Genomic DNA, 21,490 nt, shown 5'->3' on the forward strand with positions numbered 1-21,490 from the left:
GTGTTGAAGAAACACTGCTGTGTTGATTTGTGCATGGTTGGCAACACGTGTTTCAACCTGTTTCATGTTTTTGTTAATGTTTTCACTTGGACTGATTTTAACGAGTTGAAAAATGGAGGCATAAGGCCACATGAAATGCAAATTTGACAGCACAAAACAGATCTAAATGTATTATTTTAGGGTGAATATCCATGACACTTCTTTTTTTTCCACATTCACATTTCAGTTGTGTTTGGCTGAAGCTCTGTTAATTCTAGCCGATGACAGCTCAAGGTAGAGACAGTCCAAAAAGCAGCACTGGAGTTTCACTGAGGGACTATGAGTATGTAACCAGCACATGACTGTGACCTTTCTGACAGCAGTTAAACCTGAACCCTGCATCTTATAGGCCTCTGCTGGGGTTTGACAAACGGTCATCGTAAAGAAGATAAAGTGCTGATATATAGTCTGTATGTTATAGAGACTTTAACACACTTTGCCTCCCTTCCTCTGCCTCCTTCTATCCCACTCTTTATTCCTCTCTGTCCCTCTTTCTGCAGTGGTGTCGCAGGGGCCAGTGTGTCAAACAGGGAGACGAGGGCCCGAGGCCTCAGCATGGACAGTGGTCGGAGTGGTCTTCCTGGTCGGCCTGCTCGCGAAGCTGCGAGAGTGGAGTCACCTATCGAGAGAGGCAGTGCAATAATCCAAGGTAGAGAAAGAAAAAAAAAAAGAAAAACAGTACCTAATAGCCAAGAGGGGGGATACCTCCGCCAAGGCCCCGCATTCCCCTTAAATTCAATAAAGCTGCACCAAATAACACACACTCATAGATATTAGTCTCTTAAATGTGCCTGATTTTTTTTTTTTCATCAAGATCTATGAATTATTCCCTAGGAAATCTGTAAAAAAGGTGATAAAATGTTTCTGGATCCACCCCCTGATATGACTCTGAAACAAAATTTAATGACCTCTTCCCTGACGGGTACCACATTCTTCCACCAAGTTACATGATAATATGTCCAGTAGTTTTTGTGTAATCTTGCATAGCTCCTTAGCGGAGGTAAAGAACTACATGAGTGCATGTTAGCAAAGATGAGAAATGCACAGGAATGTAAATGCAAGCAACTAATGTACAGTTTGAAACTTCCATAAGATGATCAATACCACTGTCACCTCCCTGTGTTGAATATAGAGCTCAAGCCAACAATAGTCACAAGTTATTAGGACCTGTTCAGTACTTTAGGTTTGTTGGATCCATGATCCAACACCATAGATTAGCAACTTAATGAATGTGATTGTCAATTTGTGTGTGAAGAGCGACAGAGATGAGCAGAAACTCACATACAGACACACTTCAGACAGGAGAGAAGTTCATCCCACGGATTATCACACTGTGCAGGGTTCCTTATGACTTCATTGTTGCAGCGACAACTTTTATGAGGGTATTATAAAGATGTGAGTGATTTGAAAAAAACAGAGGTGCAGAATTGCTTGTTGACCGGCACCAAAAATATACTTTTAAGACAAAGGTGCACACAAGCCTAGACTGAATGAATGTCAAATCAAGGTGGAGAGCATCAAAAGAACTGAATGACTATTGACAGGGGGATTTGCCACAACTACCATACATACGAACTGGAAAAACTGGATAACACACACAACTGTATACAAAGAGGGATTGTGGTTTGTGATTGATAGACTCATGGCCAAGAGTGCATTACGACACATGATTAGACCTGTGAAGATCCATCATACGGGTCTGTCACCTCATCACTTATCAATTCACTTAGTCCCATACTCATCAGTCACCCCGGATTATTTGCGCTGCCAGTGTCAGTCAGGGGTTCTTATATCCCAAATGCTGGGGCCCTCCTCTTTATCATGCCATGCCAAGTACCTGACAAGTGTTGGGCTAAATTACACACAGAGAGCAAGAGGAGGAGAAAGACCAAGAGATGAGGGAGAAGGGATGGTGGTGGAGGGGAGAGGAAGACAAAGGACAAGCGAGGGAAGAGAGAGGCAGGGGAGAGAGGGGGAGGGAAAATGGGTAGAAGAGATGATAGAGAAGGGATTAAAAAAGAGGGAGATGAAATGTGGAGATGTAAAGGGGGAGAATCTGAGAGAGGGAGAGATAAGTGACAATGTGATTGGAGGGCTCATAGACGTGTAATTGTCCCGTTGGAAGGCATTTTATGGAACATAGCCTGGGGTTGTACACCTGTGATTGGATGAGTCTTTAAAGACACACACACACACACACAGAAGGAAGGATAGTCACATATTATCTGTGCCAAAATATGGTTACAATGAAATTCAATGTTAATACCTCCACCAAGGAGGTTTTCACCTGCAGTTGTTTAGTTGTTTGGTTGTTCATTTGTTTTTGTGTTTGTTAGCATGATTACACAAAAGCTACAGGACAGATTACCACAAAACTTGTTGGAGGGATGTGGTATGGGTCATGGAAGAACCATTTAAATTTTGATGTGGATCCAGATAGCTTTTGTCACTCTCTTTAAAATTGTGAAATTGGTTGTTTGTCAACTTCTTTGTTGATTTCTCAGAGAATAATTCATGGATGGTATTTTATTTCTTTTTTGGATTAAATAACAGTTTTATTAGCAGTCTCTGTTTATCACAAACACATGAAAATAAGATCATAAAGAAAATGATTCAAAGGAAAAGCTACATTTTCACGACACCTATGTCATGCGTATTCCTCTCCATAGGCCTGCGTACGGAGGGAAGTTCTGTGAGGGCTCGTCCAGGTCGTACAAACTGTGTAACACTGAGGACTGTCCAACTAACGGCATTGGCTACAGAGCGCAACAGTGTGCCGAGTACAACAGCAAACAGTTCAGAGGATGGTACTACACGTGGAGACCATACACCAGAGTGGACGGTGAGACAAGCACTGAATTCATTTTCAAAATTAATTAAAAAGTAAAATGACAAGTGAAGATTTTCCAGTTAGCGATGTCACGACACTAAACATTTTTGCTTGTTGCCTCTGGCCTCCTGTGGTGGTTTTCTCGTCTTCCAGATCAAGATGTGTGCAAGCTCTACTGCTTCGCTGAAGGTTATGATTTCTTCTTTGCCTTGGCCAGCAAAGTTAAGGATGGGACTCTCTGCTCACAGGACAGCACAAACGTCTGTATTGATGGACTGTGTGAGGTAATGCTTCACGAGCAGCCGAGCAGTGAGACAGTGACACGGTTGTGTGGAAGCACGAGATAGAAAGCGTGCGGAGTCGGCATTGATGTTTTTTTGAAGATGATATCATGTGTGGGATCTCTGAAAGTGCGCTATAAATTTTGGGGAGAATGGCTTTAGCAGCGGAGGACATCAATAGACGCCCTTGTTGTGCTGTTTCTCGACTACTTCAAAAGCAGTGAAACAAAAAGGCTGACCTGTCACCACAAGAGGGATAAATGATGTTGGCATTCAACTGTTGTGATTTATTACACTGTATGATGTTAAGTTGCATTTTAATAAGCAGGGATGTTTTTTTTCTCCACCAGAGAGTTGGCTGTGACCGCCTGTTGGGCTCCACAGCTGTGCCTGATGCTTGTGGGGTCTGTAAAGGAGACAACTCCACCTGTAAGATCTATAAAGGACAGTACACCAAGCAGCATTACACTAACCGTAAGTCATAGTAATTAAACTCAGTGGTTCATTGGATTTGTTGATGTGGTTTGAGAAATTTTACAACGAACTCTGCTCATATCCTCGCTTTTATGATTTTATAGCTAATATACGAGAATTTTACAGAGCCCCCCCGAGGGGTCATGACAAGAATATTTTCAGGATTACTTTTGCATTCCCTCACGATATGTTTTGCACTATCCCACAATGCTTTTGCATTATCCCTCCATTCTTTTCTTCTTCGCTTCCTACTGAGCCATATGTAGTGTGTCTCGGGTCGCATATTTCTGTCCAGATCTGTCCGAGATTGAGAGATCAACCAAGCCCGACCCAAAACCCACCCCAAGCACAATGTAGTTAATGTAAGCTGCACACTGCTAAATTTGTGTTACCATGTCCCTGCCACACATGGGAATTACTTGTATTCCAGATTAAAGACAAATACAGTTTAATCAGCCAAGGCAATGTGAACCAACTGAACACAAATCTCGTCCCCTTACGAATGGCCTCTGATTGGCTATCCACGCTCTTATATGAAGCCCATTTCCTCTCAACTTCTCCAACCCGCAACCCTGTAGCATTGATCAGCTCATTGAATTTTACTTTGAGCATGAAGTAAGCTGATATAGTACTGCCGCTCAGAATGTATGGTTATGCATGATGGTGTCTGAAACATCCGGAACCAGTTACTGTGCTCAGGACAACTGCACAGATACAGATGACTGCTCACTTGTGAAACCATTGCTAGTTAAGAAAAAACATAAAGCGAGGGAATGCAAACATTATCCCCCAAAGAACTCTCTTCTATTTTGTGTAGTTTAGTGTCATATTTCTGTTGTATTTTCAGTGTCAGGTGCTAAACTTAATATGTTGTCCTTGTCAGAGTACTATGGGGTGGTAACCATCCCAGCAGGGGCTCGGAGTATCCGTGTGGTGGAGCTGAATACGTCCAGCTCATACCTGGCAGTCAGGGACACCCAAAGACGCTACTACCTGAATGGACACTGGACGGTGGACTGGCCAGGCCGACATCCGATTGCTGGAGCCATTTTTGAATACAAGAGACCTTATAACAGACCAGAGAGCCTCTTTTCAACTGGCCCCACCAATGAAACACTGATCATCGAGGTAAGGGATCGTAAATAATTACTTTGACCAATGTTATATTACTTATTTATGTGTTTGTGCCAATTGGTTGTTTTTAATTTACAGTAAGACCTTTCATCACTGACCCTTGACCCTGTGACTTCCTTCTTTCTTTACTCATAATACAAATAATAGTATTCTGGCCACTTAAATGAAAAAATCTTACAAAAACAATGTTACGAGAATAAAGTTGTAATATTATGAGAATAAAGTCAAACTTTACGAAAAAATAAAAGTCATACATTTGCAAAACTGAGGTCACATTGAATAAATGAGGATCAGCCTATTGCCTGTGATAAAATGAGTAATGTTGGAGGATCTTCTTAAATCAAAGCATAATAACATAATTATTAATATTTTGGCTCATCTGCAACACATTATCATAAGTATCAGGGATTTGAAGAATAGTCTATTTGATTGGTAATCATGATTTTGGATCCAGAGGGAGTGAAACTGTTGCAATCATGGGTTCGCCTTGCTGCTTCATTAAAAACAAAAGAAAAAGATCATTCTCCCCATTTTCTCTCTCCTGTAGATATTGTTGCAGGGCTGGAACCCAGGTGTACGCTGGGAATACACTCTGAAGAAAGCTGATGAGAAAAAGAATCACATCAAACACAATTACACATGGGCCATCATACGCTCCCAGTGCTCTGCAACTTGTGCTGGAGGTATGTACGAACATTTTTCAGTAGCCTTATCATGTTACACTTGTGCTTCAAATTTAATCGAAATGTGCTTTTCCAAACTGCAATAATGTACTAAAAGTTTAGTTTAGTTTAGTGAAGTGACATGTTACTTTTTATTGCTTTTTCGTACCTGCATTTTAAAGTCTACTGCTTTGACAAAAAAGGGCAGATCACCTCTTTTCAATCTGGGCCAGCCTCCACAGATTAAGAGAACAGTTTCAGATCAATGGGCCCTCTGATCTGTAATAAGGCAGCTGCAGGTTAAATGAAGAGAGGAGCATTCCCAGCATTAGTGAGGGGACATTAGTAGCTCTTGTTTCGGACCGATGGGACCTCTTCTACTGGAGACCTGCTATTACATGCACACACACACACATCCGTTAAAACAAGCAAGCACATGCATGCATGGCTTTGACCAGTGTGCTTTGTCCCACCAGAGGCCTAGTATTAAGCAGGCGCACACACACGTGCAGAGTCTGGCATGGTGATTTGAGGGCAGAAGTTAGGAGATGAAGGTGTATATGTGTGCATGTTTGTGTGTGTGTGTGTGTGTGTGCACTTGCTTGGCTTCATGAGTGTGAACAAAGCCCATAGTGTAATGTTCCTTTTGATTGACCCTCCAGGTTAAAGTTCCCCACCCTGGTTTGCGGCGGTCCACCCTATAACCACCTCCACCTCTTTGTGTCCTGATTTTAGGCCATCATGGGTTGGGGGTCGTTGCTTTATTAAAGAGTGCGACTGACTTAACTGACCTGCATGAGTTGGGATGTGCAGGCTGACCGTGCCTAAGGCCAAATTCCAACCAGGATATCTGTGAACCTGGGATTCAAGTTTCACATGATTCAAAAAACACTGCCAGATCAGAATTTGTGTCAGAATTTACAAAGAAAAAGAAGTCACAAAATAGAATGATCTTTGTATTGCCTCTGAGAAAGTAAATGATAATGTCTTTGATTAAGAAAGTTAAATTAAATCAAATTCATGTTTTTCACAGCTTAGAGGGACAGACATTTTTGTACATTGCATAAACAGTGGAAGGGAGGATTTCTTGGGGACAATGAAGAAGCCATATTTTACACCAAAGGATGGTCATTGGTACATCTAGTGTGTTGACAGTATCTTGACAAACTGTTTCAAATTTGGTTTTGTGAAGCTGCTGCTTCCAAGCTCAAGAATACATACATCTATATTGCCTCTCGATTACTATTGAAGCCATCGCAGTAAATAAGGTCCTGTAACTTTGTTTTTGTGTTGCTTTATAATTGCAGAGTAGCAGCCAGGAATAGACTGTAACTCAAAATGAAAATTAATTTCTCTTTTGATGACAGTGTGCGCTAAACTATTGATGTATAACTTTTACAGGCCAGATGAACACCAGGTCAGCATGTTACAGAGACTTGAGAGTGCAGGTGAACACATCCCACTGCAATCCCAGATCAAGACCAGCTACTGGATTGATGCCCTGCAACACCCAACCATGTCCTGCCAGGTCAGACCCCATGTCACTGTTGTGCATGCTTGTAATAGCAGTTGGTGCTGGGAATGCTCTTTCACTCGGTGTTACTTTTGTCATTTAGTTTTGGAATCAAAAAAATTTGCAAATGACCTCATCAAGATATCTGCACTCTCTGACTCTCAATCTGGACATCATTAAAAACTATTTGAACTGTGCACTCTTTTTTCTTCATAATTTTCTAATACATCATTTTGGATGGAAAAAGACTAAATATTTGGTCCTTCTAGACTTTTAGACTTTGGGGTATGTCAGTTATTTGGTTGATCAATTAACTACTTGGAGAGATAAAGTGTCCTGTAGGCTATGTATGTAGCCAAAAACATTGTTGGCTGTAGTTGCTCACTATTTCGTGCATGCATGTTCATGTTGGGAGGAGGCAAATGATCAGGTTTAGGGCCATCAGCCAAACGAGGTGATGTAGTTTCTCAAGCTCATCATGCCAAAGAAGAGATTGTTTCAACTTTATCTCTTCATATCCTTCTCACTGTCTATTTTCTTACCATTTCGGGTGTAATTTATTTTTGTCTCTCTGCCTTCTGTCCCTTCCACCTTCTTCTTCTTTCACTCCTTCCTGACTGCCATTTGTTACTGTTCTTCACAAACGCCTACACATCTGTGCAGAAGAGCTTGTGTATTGGTTGAGTCAACTGCTCCAAGCTTCCCACACTATCTCCTCATTATAAAGTGAATGAAGGGTGTCAGACAGTGCTGGTTAACTACGTTCTCCACCCTTTCCCAGCCCCAGTAATGCACCTGTTCTAACATGATGACATTTTCCTTGTAATGAAAAATAACTATTGGCCAAAACTTGCGTGTGAGACACAGGAAAGACAGGGGAAGTTCCACTGGGTAGTCTGTTAATGTCTTCATCCAGTTCGGAGTGATACATCACTAAACGTCAGGAACCGTTAGCTTCTGTGTTTGTTCAACATAGCAGGCCAAGGGTTTGTAAATCTTTTCATATGTAGCATCACTGTGGGACCGAAGCTCAAAAGAAAACTCCACTTCCCTGGCTAAATCAAGACCCACCAAGGCCTTTGTAGTTCAAAGCGTATGCGTGTATGTGCATACTCTGCTGTATACAAAATGTACTGCAAGCTTATTTGGTGGGACATGTTGGTTCATTTCCAAATTCAGCAAATCTCAGAACATATTGTCCCATCATAGTGCGCCAGAAACAAGCTCCAGATTTATTTGCATTTGGTAACAAAAGAAGGAAACATTATTGTAGGTTGAGGTTCACTCTCAGGTTGCTGTGACCAAGAGGGCTTTTCTCAATGCTGTGTAAGGCCACTGCAGTCACTTTGAGTAGCACTGACAAATTTTCTGTGATATATGACGACACCAGACAGAGCGAGAGTGGGAGCAAGACCCGCTGATGTTTCTGTGGTTTCAGGGTGGGGTTCTGTGGGATCTTGGCTCAGCTCATTTGGTTTGGTCACTGTCAATACCCCTGACACGCAGGACCAGGGCAGAGGATCAAAGATCAGTCAACACAGTCCAAGGCGCTGGACATCATAGGGAGTGGTGAGCAGCACTGACTGTCAGGATATGAATGAAGAAACGTACATAAAAACACACACATATACACAGGGGAGGTGTCCCTCCCCTGTCTCTGCTGCTCTGGACATTGTCACAAATGGTAAAATTCTGGCCAGACAACAAATCAGTGAGACTTAAGATTACGTTGTGAATGATAAGATTTCATGAAAGCCAGATATACATGAATAGAGCAAAGAATATTTACATGTCTATATACCTGTCACATCAGTGCAGTGACCAATGCTGTGATGCTGTGTATCATTCCTACAACAGCTGCTACATGAAGTTTTACCTCCCCTGAGTGCATTTTCTTCTAGTTCGGTTGGAGCAATCAATTCCAAGAAAATATGCAAACAGGATCTCTTGGGCCGACATAACTCTTGCAAGAGAAGGAGGTCACCAGTGCAATAACCTCAAGGGTGCATGCTTCTTTCCTGGTCACCAATTGTAACAGTTTCATGTTGTGAAAGGACTTCCTGCAATTTGCTGTTGTCTAAAATTCCTGTGGAATGCATTGATGGAAAAAAACTAACCCCGGATCCCCTTTAGTCACTTTTGCGACACGTAGCCAGCTTTATGTTCTGGCACAGCCCATATACACAGTTTACAATGATAGGTTTGGCAGATCTTGATAATTACTGAACAGGGGGATTTTGATTTCGGACAGAAGTAGACAAGCGCAAGCTTCCTGTTTCTAGCAACTGACTGCTACTAGGATATTTTTTTAAGATCTAGCTAGCTAGCTACTTGAGCTAATCCTATAGGTTACAAATATACAGTATTACCCCAATGATTCCTTATGTCTGGCATTGGAGACAATACTTTCTGGGCCTGTCATTCTTGCAACAATGCCATGCTCACAGCTTCATAGTGAAAATCCTAAGCTTGACATGACATTGCTTAGTAATGGTTGTTAAGCTACAAGTGGACAATCAATGGTTTGGACGTCAAGTAAACAAGTCACTTAGTTTGAAATAGTAAAATAAATCACTCCACTGATCATTTTTTATCACATCCTCTGTGCTTTTGTACTTTACTGGCTGCTACTGTCAGCCAAGCACAGAACAGTACTGGGCATCCGTACAACACTGTCCTTATTGTTGACATTTTCATAGTGATGATTGACCGCAACTACAAACCAAATGGAGACAATCTTAGCTGCATTGTAACATGTAAAAATGATGATGATGACCATGATGTATATCTCTCACAGAAAAACAAGATAATTCATCTCGAGGCCTTTGACAGCTGCTGTTGAGGCGTCGGTTCCTCTGTGCCTCTACTCACAGTTTTCCCATGAACGCTCTTAGTAATGGTCTGAAATATCAGCCAAATTCTCGCTAATAAAGTGGACATCGCTGACAAGTTGGTTTTTGAGCAGAGAAGAATTTTGCTGAGACACTGACCTCATCTTGGTCAGCGTTGCATGTGTTGAATGTGACTGTGTCCCCTGTGTGTAAAGCTTTTTTACTATGTTGTGGCCTAGCCAAGCCACTTAAAATGCTTTATGAACTCTTGTTATTCACTATTAGAAGGGCCACAGCAGAGACAGGCACACTGTGCCCTTTTTGAACCCTCGAGCCGAGAAAGTTGGACACTGTCTGCAGAATGAAAATGAAATGACACCTGGACTTTAAAACAATGTGCAGTTATTTTTAATGCATAGAAATAAAATATATAGAGAGGAACTGTGGAATAAAACAGACAGACTAATCGAAAGCAAAGAACTGTGATCAGTGATTTGTTGTGGTATGACAAATATGAGATTCTGCAGGAGTTTTGGTCTGTGCACGTATGTATCTGTATATGTAATGTAACATGCACAGCATACACACAGTCATGATGTAGGATGCTTGTGTTGCTGGCATCATGTTGCCAAGTGCAGACACACACACACACGCACACATAAAGAAGTCAGGGGACGAGGTGGTGTCTTGTTACTCTGAAGCTCACTCCCACCTCAACTTTTTACGCCCTCTCATCAAGATGGTTGTAAGTGTTCCTACTGCACCCCACCCTGGGATTAGTGCAGTCAAAACTCCAAAACCACAACAATCTAATGATGCAGACATTAAGGTCACATTCAAACCTCTCACTCCATTTCTCTCTTTTTCTCAGTGCTTATGAGGTCATCCCTCTCCTAATATTCCATTGCATTCCATTGGTGGTGTCCCAACACCTGCTGCACACACAAAAAAACGTTCTCTGGGATACGGTATTTACAGGGCACCAATATTATGTAATCAGCGCTGAAATCATGGAATCCCAGTAACATTACCGTTTATCTCATGTTTTATAGAAACCAACAGCTGCTCAAGAGGGGATTTTTCCCCAGAAGTGTCAGTGCATGAATATTTCCCTCTTGCTCCATTTCTGTATGTCTCCATTTTGGAACAGGTATCCTAGGAAAATTCTGCACGGTGACCACAGAGCTGTCTCATATTCACCCACATGAAATGGTGATGGTGTTGACACAAACCATATATTTTTAAAAAGTTGTCAGAAAAGGGGGCTGCGTCCTCTAGGGCTTTGTTAGTCCAGACCTTTTGAATAATAATGACATGATTGTGGTTCATTGTGTCATCCTGTGCAGTCATTTATTATTTATTATGTTGTCATTTCTGCTTTGTTTTCACTGTCACATTCAGGAGAGGCTGGTACTGTGAGCACAGTGCTCCGTTGCCAGCATTACAAATGATTTCCACCCACGCTAATAAGTCCTGAGGCTTTTTTGATGAAGGAGTCCACAAAATGTGATGTTAGAATAGCTACTGCTGCGCTCCACCTACAGTCTACATTATTCACTCTATCAGGATTTTACACAGACGTTTGTGTTGCTTCTTAATGTTGAATTAAAGCAAAGTAAGAAAGCATTTTTAATAATTGGAAGCTTCACTTTTGACATGAGATGACATAGGGACTATACAATAATACAATTACCTAAAGTCACCTAGTTCAGTGGCTGCTCTAAACCTGCTTGTTTGGAATGGGCTGTGATACTGGTTGCAGCCTCCTTTGTGAAACTGAGCCGCAGCAAGTAAAGATTGGCTGATGGATTCAGTCCGCAGAACACTGAAGCTGTACCACCTCTGCTGCACAAACAGCCGTTCACCTGTTTATTCAAAGTTGAGTTAAGCTCGACTCAGTTCCCAGAACCCCAACCTGGAGAATGAGTTGTTGTTGCCATTGCTGTGAACGTGCCATTTAGGAACTGCTGTTGTTTTGATCAACAACGACACTTACGCTGAGTTCCAGCCACTGCTGCTACAGAGCAGTGATATTCTATTTATTCAAAGTATGCTTATATTGAATGTATCACATGTCAGATTTGTACCAAATCTGAAACTGCACTTCCCTGAGCCCTCCACACTTGCTGATAAGATGGTTCTTGAGATATGCAGGCTACAGACAGACAGAGATTTCTGTAATTATTATTGTTAGATATACATTTTTTACTCACTCAACAGAAACCAATGAGAAGGAAATGTTCTTGAATAGAATGTAACTTGGCTGTTTTGTGGCCATTTTCCCCAGTGTTCATGTTTGATAAATATGTAATCAATCTACTCATCGGGGGGTCATGAACATTTTTCAGCCTCCAATGCGCTCATGACAGAAAACTCTTGGTTACAGTACATAAAGTGTAATCATTGTGACTTCCTGTAAGAACTGAGTACTGCACTGGTAAAAATGAATATCAAAAATGTCATATAGAGCTATAATAACTACTTTAACATACACTTAAAATTTCAGATTTACATCGAAACAAGACTCATTGAATGGTATCAATGTCTGTCAAGTGTTCCTTCAAAGAAATCAGATAACGCATGTTCATATAATTGCTATATGTACAGAATGTGAAGCATAGTGTATTATGTTTCTTTGCCACGGAAAATTTAATTATGGTCCTATAAATGTATCCTGGAAAAAGGAATGCATGCATTTCAGGAGAGAGGAGGGAGGACTGTATATCAAGGTGGAAATCAGGAAAATTTTGCTCACAGTGTTTGTCTTCTTATGCCAACAAGCCAAACAAGTCAAGCTTTATCTCGACATTTACGCTGTGTGATCCCACTGTCATTATCTGGTAGTCAGAGACAGTGGGTGTTTCATTTACATGAAGTTCAGTCAACACTTAAATGCTTACTCATCTCTTGGGATGCAACAGATGCTTCAGTGTCAACGCACACACACATTTAAACACACCAGCGTTGCAGCCATTCTTGCAAGGGACAAGACAATCTACATGTCCCTTCTCTTTGCTAATGTTGGGGTCTGTCTGTCTAGTGGGTGTCTCTGTCTCGCACACTCAGGCATAGGTGAAGCCTTTGAGGTCAGTTGTGAGACACTTCTGTCTTTACACACAAACACACACACACACTCACACACACTCACACAGAGTACAGAGAAACAGCATGGCTAAAGTTTGCCAGACCTCCACTGCTGTGTCCATTACCATGGCTGGCTTCAGGCTCAGCTGTAAACATAACCCTAATGGCCAGGACACTTTGATGTGACCTCTTTTTTTTCCTTCCTCTGACCTGTCCAGCCATGTCCCGCCACACACACTCTTTTACCATCAAGCAGCCAGCCAAGGATACCTGTCAATCAATCTAAGCTGCTCTCTGGTTGCAGTGCTTCCAATCTCTCAGCAGGGATTTATTAGGCTGTGGCTTTATGACAAACACACACACACTCTCTTGGCTGCTTGTCTGTCTGTCTGACTGTCTGCATCTTTTAAAAGTCATTTATAAATATGTTCAAATTCACAGTCTCCTTCTTTCATGTACACAAACCCTCCCCCCTGCTCCCCGATGGTTATCTTACAACGTAGATGCTGACTGATTCTCCACTCTGATATTTCTCCCTGCTTTGCTTTCTTTTCTCTCTGATATCTTCTCTCTCACACTCCGCCATTACACAGTTCTACACGCTGCTCTTATCAGCAGTTACTCACTAATGGATTTGTGTGTTTACACTGAGTTGAGGAAGGAGTGATAATAGTGGCTGTAAAGTAATCCCGCCATTGTTTACACTCATCTCCTGGGCCTTCCTCCTTCATTATCTACAGCTGGTGCTGCTTAAGTGTGTCTCTCTGTGTGCGTGTGTGTGTCTATTCTAGGACTCCTCAATGTGTGGGGACCTAAAACTGTTTGTACAGGTACATCATGGGGACATAGATCATTGAATTTTAAGGTGAAGATAAGATTTAAGGTTAAGTAAAGTTAAGGTTAAGTTTAGACTAAAGTTAAGATAAGGGTTAGGGTGAGGCAAGTAGTGGCAATATGAAAGGTTAGAGAAAGGTCCCCAGGGAATAAAAGCTTTGTCTTTTGTCAACGCTACAGCCTCTGAAGTTATAGTGAGCTATAAGCATTTAAAAGAGCCTTTACTCAAATAATGACAACTATCTACTCTCTGAACGGACTGAAAACCATTCAACCGTACTAACGGCCAAAATGATCAGACTACAAGTTAAAATACAAAGCAGTTCTCATGTTGCAGCAGAAAAGGTTATAGTAATATGGTAATAAGCCAAGATAATCTTTTCCGATTTGAAACCTAAAGCTCAAGGCTGCATTTTCATGCTTACACAGTGTGATTGCAGTTATTTGCAGTAATGCATCAAATTTCATATTAAAGGTTCATTACATCCTGCTCCATCACTGTTCTTGATTTAAACAACCAGAGCTTGTCTCAGTTGTTACTTTGTAAACTGTAGATCCTATTTTGGGTGCGCTAAACTGAAACATATGATTTTATTACATGTGCAAAGTATATGTGTGTTTACTCTTTTCATCAAGTGCAACACTTTCTTACAATGTGCATGAACTGTGAGCTGAGACAAAACATGTGCTGTACCAACCAAAACATGCACTGTAGCCTAGACTGTCTGGCTGTGGTCATCAGTGCATCTTCTGCAGGTCAAACTATTCTGAGGACCTGCAGTTATTTCATTTTGCTGCGTCTGCACCCACCAACTTGGACTGAAGTGGCATTACATCATGGAAAAAGGTTTCCGATGCCCGCTCGCATTCGGAGCATGATATCATTCGGTCTCACTGAGTGGATGCACACAAATATAAGCAGAGAAACACCCACACACACGTGAAAGTGCAAACACACACGGCCATAAACACTGGTCAGAGGTTATTTAATGCCCTGGTGAGCCATCCAGACAGTGTCGTTTCGATCCCAGGGGCTCTGTGACCCTCTGTCCACAGGATATCTGATCCTGTGCGCTTCTGTCCAAAGGGTCTGATGCTTACTCATCCACCAACAACACTTTCTGACTGCAGCCAAGACAGAGATCACACGGTGGTCTATACTTTGATGTGGCTTTATTCAGTATATTATGCCAATGACCCTTTCAGTGAGGTCATTGAGGCGATAAATCTGTGGTACAAGTTAGTGCCTTTCAGTATTAATTAAAGCTCTATCGTGTCACATTTATCGTCTACCATGTTACAACCTTTAGCCCAGTGTAGGTCAGACGACTATATTTGAATTTCTGTGCAAAAATTGATATGTGGTGTAACACGGCCAGAATAACATCTCATAAATGATGCTAGTATGATATCACACTGCGAGTCTGTAAATGTTCTGACATAATCAAGCAATGATATCAGCTAACTAATGCAGGCTTTTATCTTACATAATAAAAATTCCTTTGAATTTAGGTACTTAAATATTTTTAGGTGAAATATAAATTGAGAACGTATATAATAAAATATAGAAAATAAGGCTGGAGATATGGCCAAGACTTATTATTTTATCACGATAAATAATTATGTATTTTTTTAGTTATTTTGCTACTGAGTGAAGTTATGGTTTTAAACTCTTCTTTGTATTCAGAAAATTAATTATATGAATAATGAATAATTATTGCTATTGTTTCATTGCCCAGCCCTGATATAAGAAATATTGACTCATTTTCAGGATCATCATCTTAATTTGAGTTATTATTTGAAAAGGTTTACGTGCTTTAATGTTCAGAGGCATCACTTTTCTAAACTGTCAATTGCTGCATCTCCTCTTTGCAGCCTCTGCCTGAAACAGTTTGTTTTTAGCTCCTGTCTCTTTAAGGGCCTCCTCCCAATAAAGCCCAGTCTGCTCTGATTGGCCAGCTGTCCCTCTCTATTGTGATTGGTCGATTGCTTCCAGCATGTCTGGCAAATGTCAGCCTTCTCACTTTACCTGGCTTTGATTGGGGATGTGACAGACTAGCAGCTAGGTGTGATTCCATCTTCTAGATTTCTGACGAGGAGTTCGAGGAGCTTCAGGAGCGGCGTTTTCTGTGAGAGAGAGTGGTTCTCATTTCCACAGACTTTGGGCTTTTTAACTTTTTCAGAAGTTTTACATCCCAAAAAAACTATATAACACACCCTCATATGTCTCCTTAAAGCCAACAATATAAGAGTGATGTGTCCATATATGTCTTAGCTAGAAATTGCTGTGCCTTTAGTTAGTTTACTGTATGATACAAAAAAATAAAAATTGATGATGTCTGTGTTTCTGTGCAGAATAAATGTAATGTAAGCATGTTAGATAAGTCACGTGTTGATCATTAGGTTAAAATTTTAAAGCGAAGAAATCTTTTCATCTCAACCTCCCTCTAATCTTCCCTTGGTGATACTACAGTGTAAATGTTCCTCCTGACAAAACATAAGCCATAGATGAAACCAGATGGAATTTCTCCATCCATATTTATTTAGATTCAATCGTGCTCATATACAGCTATAGTCTTCTTATCCTCCTTATACAACATTCCAAGCAAGTGATGCACCGCATTACTGCAAATAAAGTTTAGACTGTTCATGTATACAACTGTGTGCTGACAGCGACGTGTTGGGGACTGGGTGGACACACTGGGGCGGAGGTGAGGGAGAGGATGACAGTGAGCGTGATGAAGGATTGAGGTTGGGCTGCCGGCACCTTGGGGTCGCTTGGCAAAGAAGCTTTGAGGAGGAGAGAAGGGAAAGGAGGTTCTGGGATTGAGCGACTTAAGACATAAAGTCTGCTGGCTCGGAAAATATGCACTAAAAATAATGTAAACTGTAACACTTGTTAGAATCAGAGGAGTAAGATGCATTAGAAGGAAAGACGCTTAGTATATATCTTGACAGCTCCAAGGAGGCTATCAAAGGACATTTGGGCTAAAAACACCACATCAGTGAACTATTTCTTTAATTAGAAGTATAAAATACACTGTAATATTTGACAAGCTGGTCTTTTACTTTATATGTAGTTGTTGATTTCAATTAATTTTATGAACTTAATTTTGTCAAGTTGCTCAAACTTAAAAGAGCGATTATTTCCTGAAAAAAATATATTTTTCTTAAATCGCATTACCTTTTTTCTCTCATTAAATCACTTTATTATCATAATATTATGACTTTATTCTTATGTTATTGGAACTTTATACTCTAAATTATGACTTGAGTCTTGGAATATTATATAATATATTTAAAACTGCACAGTGGGATTTAAATTATAGTTTGGTGTTTTGGCTCTTATGACTCGATCTGCAGGCAGTCAGCCATGAACAATTGTCTAAAGTCTGCAGGGGGGGGGGGTGCAATATATGAAGACTGATGTTAAGAATATTTCTTCTAAAAAGCATAATTAACATGATAAACTATTGTTAGATATACTGTATGGTCTGGGGTTGATATTATTAAAACATCTGACAGAAGTCACTGCAGAGAATACAACAGAGCCACTTGAGAGGAGAAGGGGCATAGATGCAACACAGGGAGTCCTCTGCAGCTGCCATCACTATACAGTTATCATGTCAATGGTATATTCCCGCAGGCCTGCCTGTATAAGTGACTGAGGAGCCGTGCATGTTGACTCAGCAGCCTTGTGTTGTGTCGTCCCAGCTGGTCTGTAGGAGAGTGGGGGGTGTGCAGCCGAAGCTGTGGCGGAGGAGAGCAGATTCGGCAGGTCCAGTGCGTCCAGAGGACCAGCCAGTCCGAAGCAGCCGCCCTGGCTGACTCTCACTGCGTCCAGCCCTCCCCCACAAGGAGGCAAGTCTGCAACATGCATAGCTGTCCGCCAGTTTGGACCGCGGGGCCATGGTCACAGGTAAGCATGTGTGAAAGTGATCTGCCACATATCACACTGACGTATGACAGACATACCGATGTAGTAGCACAATACATTTATCCACAGGAGGTTAGAAAAACTGTTCAAAGCTTCAGACTAGTTCTACACAATGTGTTGCTAAGTGAGCCCTCGCCTTAATGGCTTCACCACATTTTACGACGGTGATCTCAGTGACTTTAAACTATGAGTGTGCCCACTGAAACCTCTTATGTTTTGTTCTCGGCCCAAATTCCTGTGCATTATGTCTGGTGACTCGTTTCGCTGTTAAACTCCCATTTTACCCCAAAAGGTCCCTAACTACCTGCAACAGACGGAGTCCAGTGTGCTTCCTCTGTGCTAATTTGCGGCAAAGTGCGTCAAAGCCTCCTGTTTCTTGGATGACGTGAAACACGCTCAAAATGTTTGATTTAGGCTGTGCCATGAGATGTGTGCACAGGATCAGAATGGATATTGGGGGACTAGTTGGCCCGTGTCAAAGGAATTACTAAGGAAGTAAAGCACAATAAGTCACTGTGTGGAGAATGTGAGTGTATGGGAGAGTGTGCATGGTTGGCTTGTTCAGATCATTGGCTTGAGACATGTCTTTCTATGCTTAAGTCATTTAGTAGCCCCATTATGTCAAATCTTGTATTATTTTGATAAATCCTTTCTTGTAGTCGAGGGGAAGTGGAAAGACTACTTCTGAAAAGATGACTGTACTTCAAATATAATTGACTGTCGTTTTGAAGCCTTGAGTTTTGGAGAGTTTTTCGGAGAGCTTGAGCTTCTCTCATCGAGTGGAGTGCCCTCTGATGGTCATTTGAGAGAATACAGGTTTTAGGCACTTTCTGGAGCCGGAGTCTAAGTACATTTTCATTTAAGCCGTTTTCAGACTCTTTCACATATGAATAACCTAACCAGAGATTCTCCACTCAAGACGCATTCACAACAAGCGTTCAGGTGAGGGGTGACGCAGCAGGCAGGATGTAACATATTAATTCTGCTCTGTTCTCACATCTCCTCCTCCAGATGATTTATACACGGAGACTGGCCAGAGAAACTCAACATTTCCGTTCTCACATACACTTAAATAGCTTAAATAAAATCATTTCTCTTTTTTCCGCAGTGTTCTCGTAAGTGTGGCAATGGCCTGAGGAAGAGGACAGTGCTGTGCACGAGCACCAACCCAGGAGTCCAGACACACACGCTGCCAGACAGTATGTGCGCAGGCCTGCCAAAACCTGCCGGTCAAGAATCCTGCTTCATTAAACGCTGCCAGAAACAACGAAAGGTCCAGTGGTTTGTCTCCACATGGCAAGAGGTAATTCCCTACAGCAGTTGTAAAGACGGGTGAAAATATGTGGAATTAAAATGAATAAAGCAGCAGTTATGAAGTATGACATTTTTTGGATATCAGTTCACTTTCTCTCGTTTTTCTTTATTCTGTTTTCAGTGCTCAGTAACGTGTGGGCGTGGGTATCAGACACGCTTCATCAAATGTGCAGAGAAGGTCTGTATCACAATGTATTACTTATATTGTACATTTGCACTTTAACTTTGCTTATAATAAATAAATGCATTTCTATCAATTAATGCAAAGAATGGCTTTCTTTTTGGTGTCATGTTATACATGTATATATTTATATATACAGTATCTTGATGCTTACATACACATTTTTGGTTTCTGTGATAAAGGACACTGCAGGAAAATACAGAGAGCTTGCTGCCAAGAAGTGTCACCACGTCCCCAAGCCAACAGTAGAGCTTCAGAAGCCCTGCATCCTGGCTGATTGCCCCGTCCGCACGACACCGCCAGTCCACAGGTGGAACACACATCAGCGCACCCATCCACCTCAACCTCCGCTGCGACCAGACTGGCATTCATCTCCCTGGACACAGGTAAGTTACTCTTTTTCGTTCAGGGATCTCTTGAAAGACGCTATATAAATTCAAGCTATTATTTAATTATTATTCAGAAAAGGGATGATTTTTACATCAGGAGCCACACTGTTGAGCTTTATAGAGGAGGCATTAATTGTGTGTCATCGAATTCACCTCCAAGATTTGTTTCTTTGTTAACTACAGTGCACAGTGACGTGTGGAGGAGGAGTGCAGGCCCGGACAGTCCAGTGTCTGGCTCAGGGGAAGGCCTCCTCTGGCTGTGCACTCCATCTTAAACCCTCCATGTCTCAGGCCTGCAACACCAACTTCTGCCCACAGCCTGAGAAGAAAGGTACAGAAGCTCTTACATGATGTATTTTTGATGCTCAAAGACAAACTGAAATTGTTCTTCTTGGAATTTACAGCATGAAAGTCTTTGCCAGAACACAAACAAACTTTCAAAAGCATTTTTTATTTTTTTTCCCCACAGACCTTGCTTGCAGGGATTACTTCAGCTGGTGTTACCTGGTGCCCCAGCATGGAGTCTGCAACCACAAGTTCTATGGCAAGCAGTGCTGCCAGTCCTGTTCAAATTCAAACCTATAATCACATGAACTGACTGTCTGTTTCACCCACAGATAGGTAGTTAGACAAAAGACTATATTTGACGTCCATGCTTGAAAAGACAGTTTTTTAGTTTTTTCTTTTGCTTTAAGCGTGTGGCGAGCACTGAAAAACAAAATGACATTTCAATGGAAGTGCAAGAGAGTTGCAGTGCCCTCTCCTCTCCCTGCGATGCCGGCCATCTGGATAGAAGAACTTGATGCTGACAGCACTACACAGGAATGTGATCAGGACAGTACAAATAAAGGAGAGAATTATGAGGAGGAACTCGCAAAATGGGAATCTTGATTAAAGTGAATAGGACTGACATGTCCAAAAGAAACTGAAAACCTGACAAATCCCAGCTTTGTTTATATACTGTATGTAATAGAACAGATCTGTACCCAGGACACCCAACATCTCCCAGACAACCGAGGGCCGGTGATGGCAGACCAACAGAGAAAAGTGGTGGACGAGGTTTAAAGCGCTGCCACGCGACAACATGTGATACGCCCTGGAGTGCACTGCGATTCTTGACAATTTGGAAATCTGGGATCTGATAATGAAAAGGGATGTTTCAAAGAAACAAGTAAGAAAACATAGTTTTACTGTAAGGCTTGATAAAAAACAGGCTGGGGACAGTCAAAGGGGGCTTCTTTAATAACTGGACTTTTGTAGAATGCTCTTTGTTGCCGTATAAAAGAAAAAAAGAGAAAAAAAGGAAATGTATGGTACATGAGAGAAGTATTCAGCGATGGGTCTTGGTTGTGTGAACTGGCTTTCGTACTCAGTGGTGCTACAACGTTGTCTTTTGTCACCAAATCAATGTGAAATCCTCAAGAAGAACAACTGAGCTTGTGACCCATGTACAGTGTTGTTTGTTTTATTTATTGGCTTTATGATACAGCGTTGCTGGAAGACTGTATTAATAAGCAGTATAAATACGTCCTTTTATTACTCTACCCTATTACCCTTATATTTTGTATAATGTTTCATAGAATTTCATGCTGACAAACTGCACCTTTTTTTTTTTTACTCAAAACATTTATTTTATTTTTGAAGAAAAACATCTGTGATGTCAAAATCTCAATCATTTATGTCACCATTGATTAGTGATAATTAACAATAGCTGGTTATTGGAAATCTTTATCAATAACAAAAAGAAGCTGTTTGAAAAGGCATGGCTCCATTTATTAGTTTTTTATTACTCGAAGCAGTCGTGTATTACATGCATTGACATAGCAAAAAAATAATGCATTTCAGATTGATTTTGGACAAAAGCACTGACAGATGATGGCTAATACTTTTTCAGTGTGAGTTTCTACAATGTAAATGGGACAATAAATAAATGTGTGTCATGTCAGCATCTCAGCTGTAGCATGCAGTTGTCCGTCTGGTTGAATTT

At 41.3% G+C, this 21,490-nt stretch overlaps 1 protein-coding gene across 1 annotated transcript in view; it reads left to right on the forward strand.

Annotated features, from left to right (window-relative positions):
* LOC109631937 (A disintegrin and metalloproteinase with thrombospondin motifs 16) overlaps positions 1-21,119 on the forward strand; it is a 56,798-nt gene extending 35,679 nt beyond the window's left edge. Inside the window, exons 12-24 of the mRNA XM_020091012.2 lie at positions 540-688; positions 2,709-2,881; positions 3,023-3,153; positions 3,501-3,624; positions 4,508-4,752; positions 5,306-5,441; positions 6,822-6,948; positions 17,397-17,601; positions 18,728-18,922; positions 19,055-19,111; positions 19,297-19,500; positions 19,687-19,834; positions 19,973-21,119. Coding sequence (XP_019946571.2) covers positions 540-688; positions 2,709-2,881; positions 3,023-3,153; positions 3,501-3,624; positions 4,508-4,752; positions 5,306-5,441; positions 6,822-6,948; positions 17,397-17,601; positions 18,728-18,922; positions 19,055-19,111; positions 19,297-19,500; positions 19,687-19,834; positions 19,973-20,088 — 2,010 coding nt within the window. The 3' untranslated portion in view covers positions 20,089-21,119. The remainder of the gene's footprint in view (positions 1-539; positions 689-2,708; positions 2,882-3,022; positions 3,154-3,500; positions 3,625-4,507; positions 4,753-5,305; positions 5,442-6,821; positions 6,949-17,396; positions 17,602-18,727; positions 18,923-19,054; positions 19,112-19,296; positions 19,501-19,686; positions 19,835-19,972) is intronic.
* The last annotated feature ends 371 nt before the right edge of the window (positions 21,120-21,490 follow it).

This window comes from Paralichthys olivaceus, chromosome 13 (genome assembly GCF_024713975.1).
Source record: "Paralichthys olivaceus isolate ysfri-2021 chromosome 13, ASM2471397v2, whole genome shotgun sequence".
In the NCBI taxonomy this organism is placed as follows: Eukaryota; Metazoa; Chordata; class Actinopteri; order Pleuronectiformes; family Paralichthyidae; genus Paralichthys; species Paralichthys olivaceus.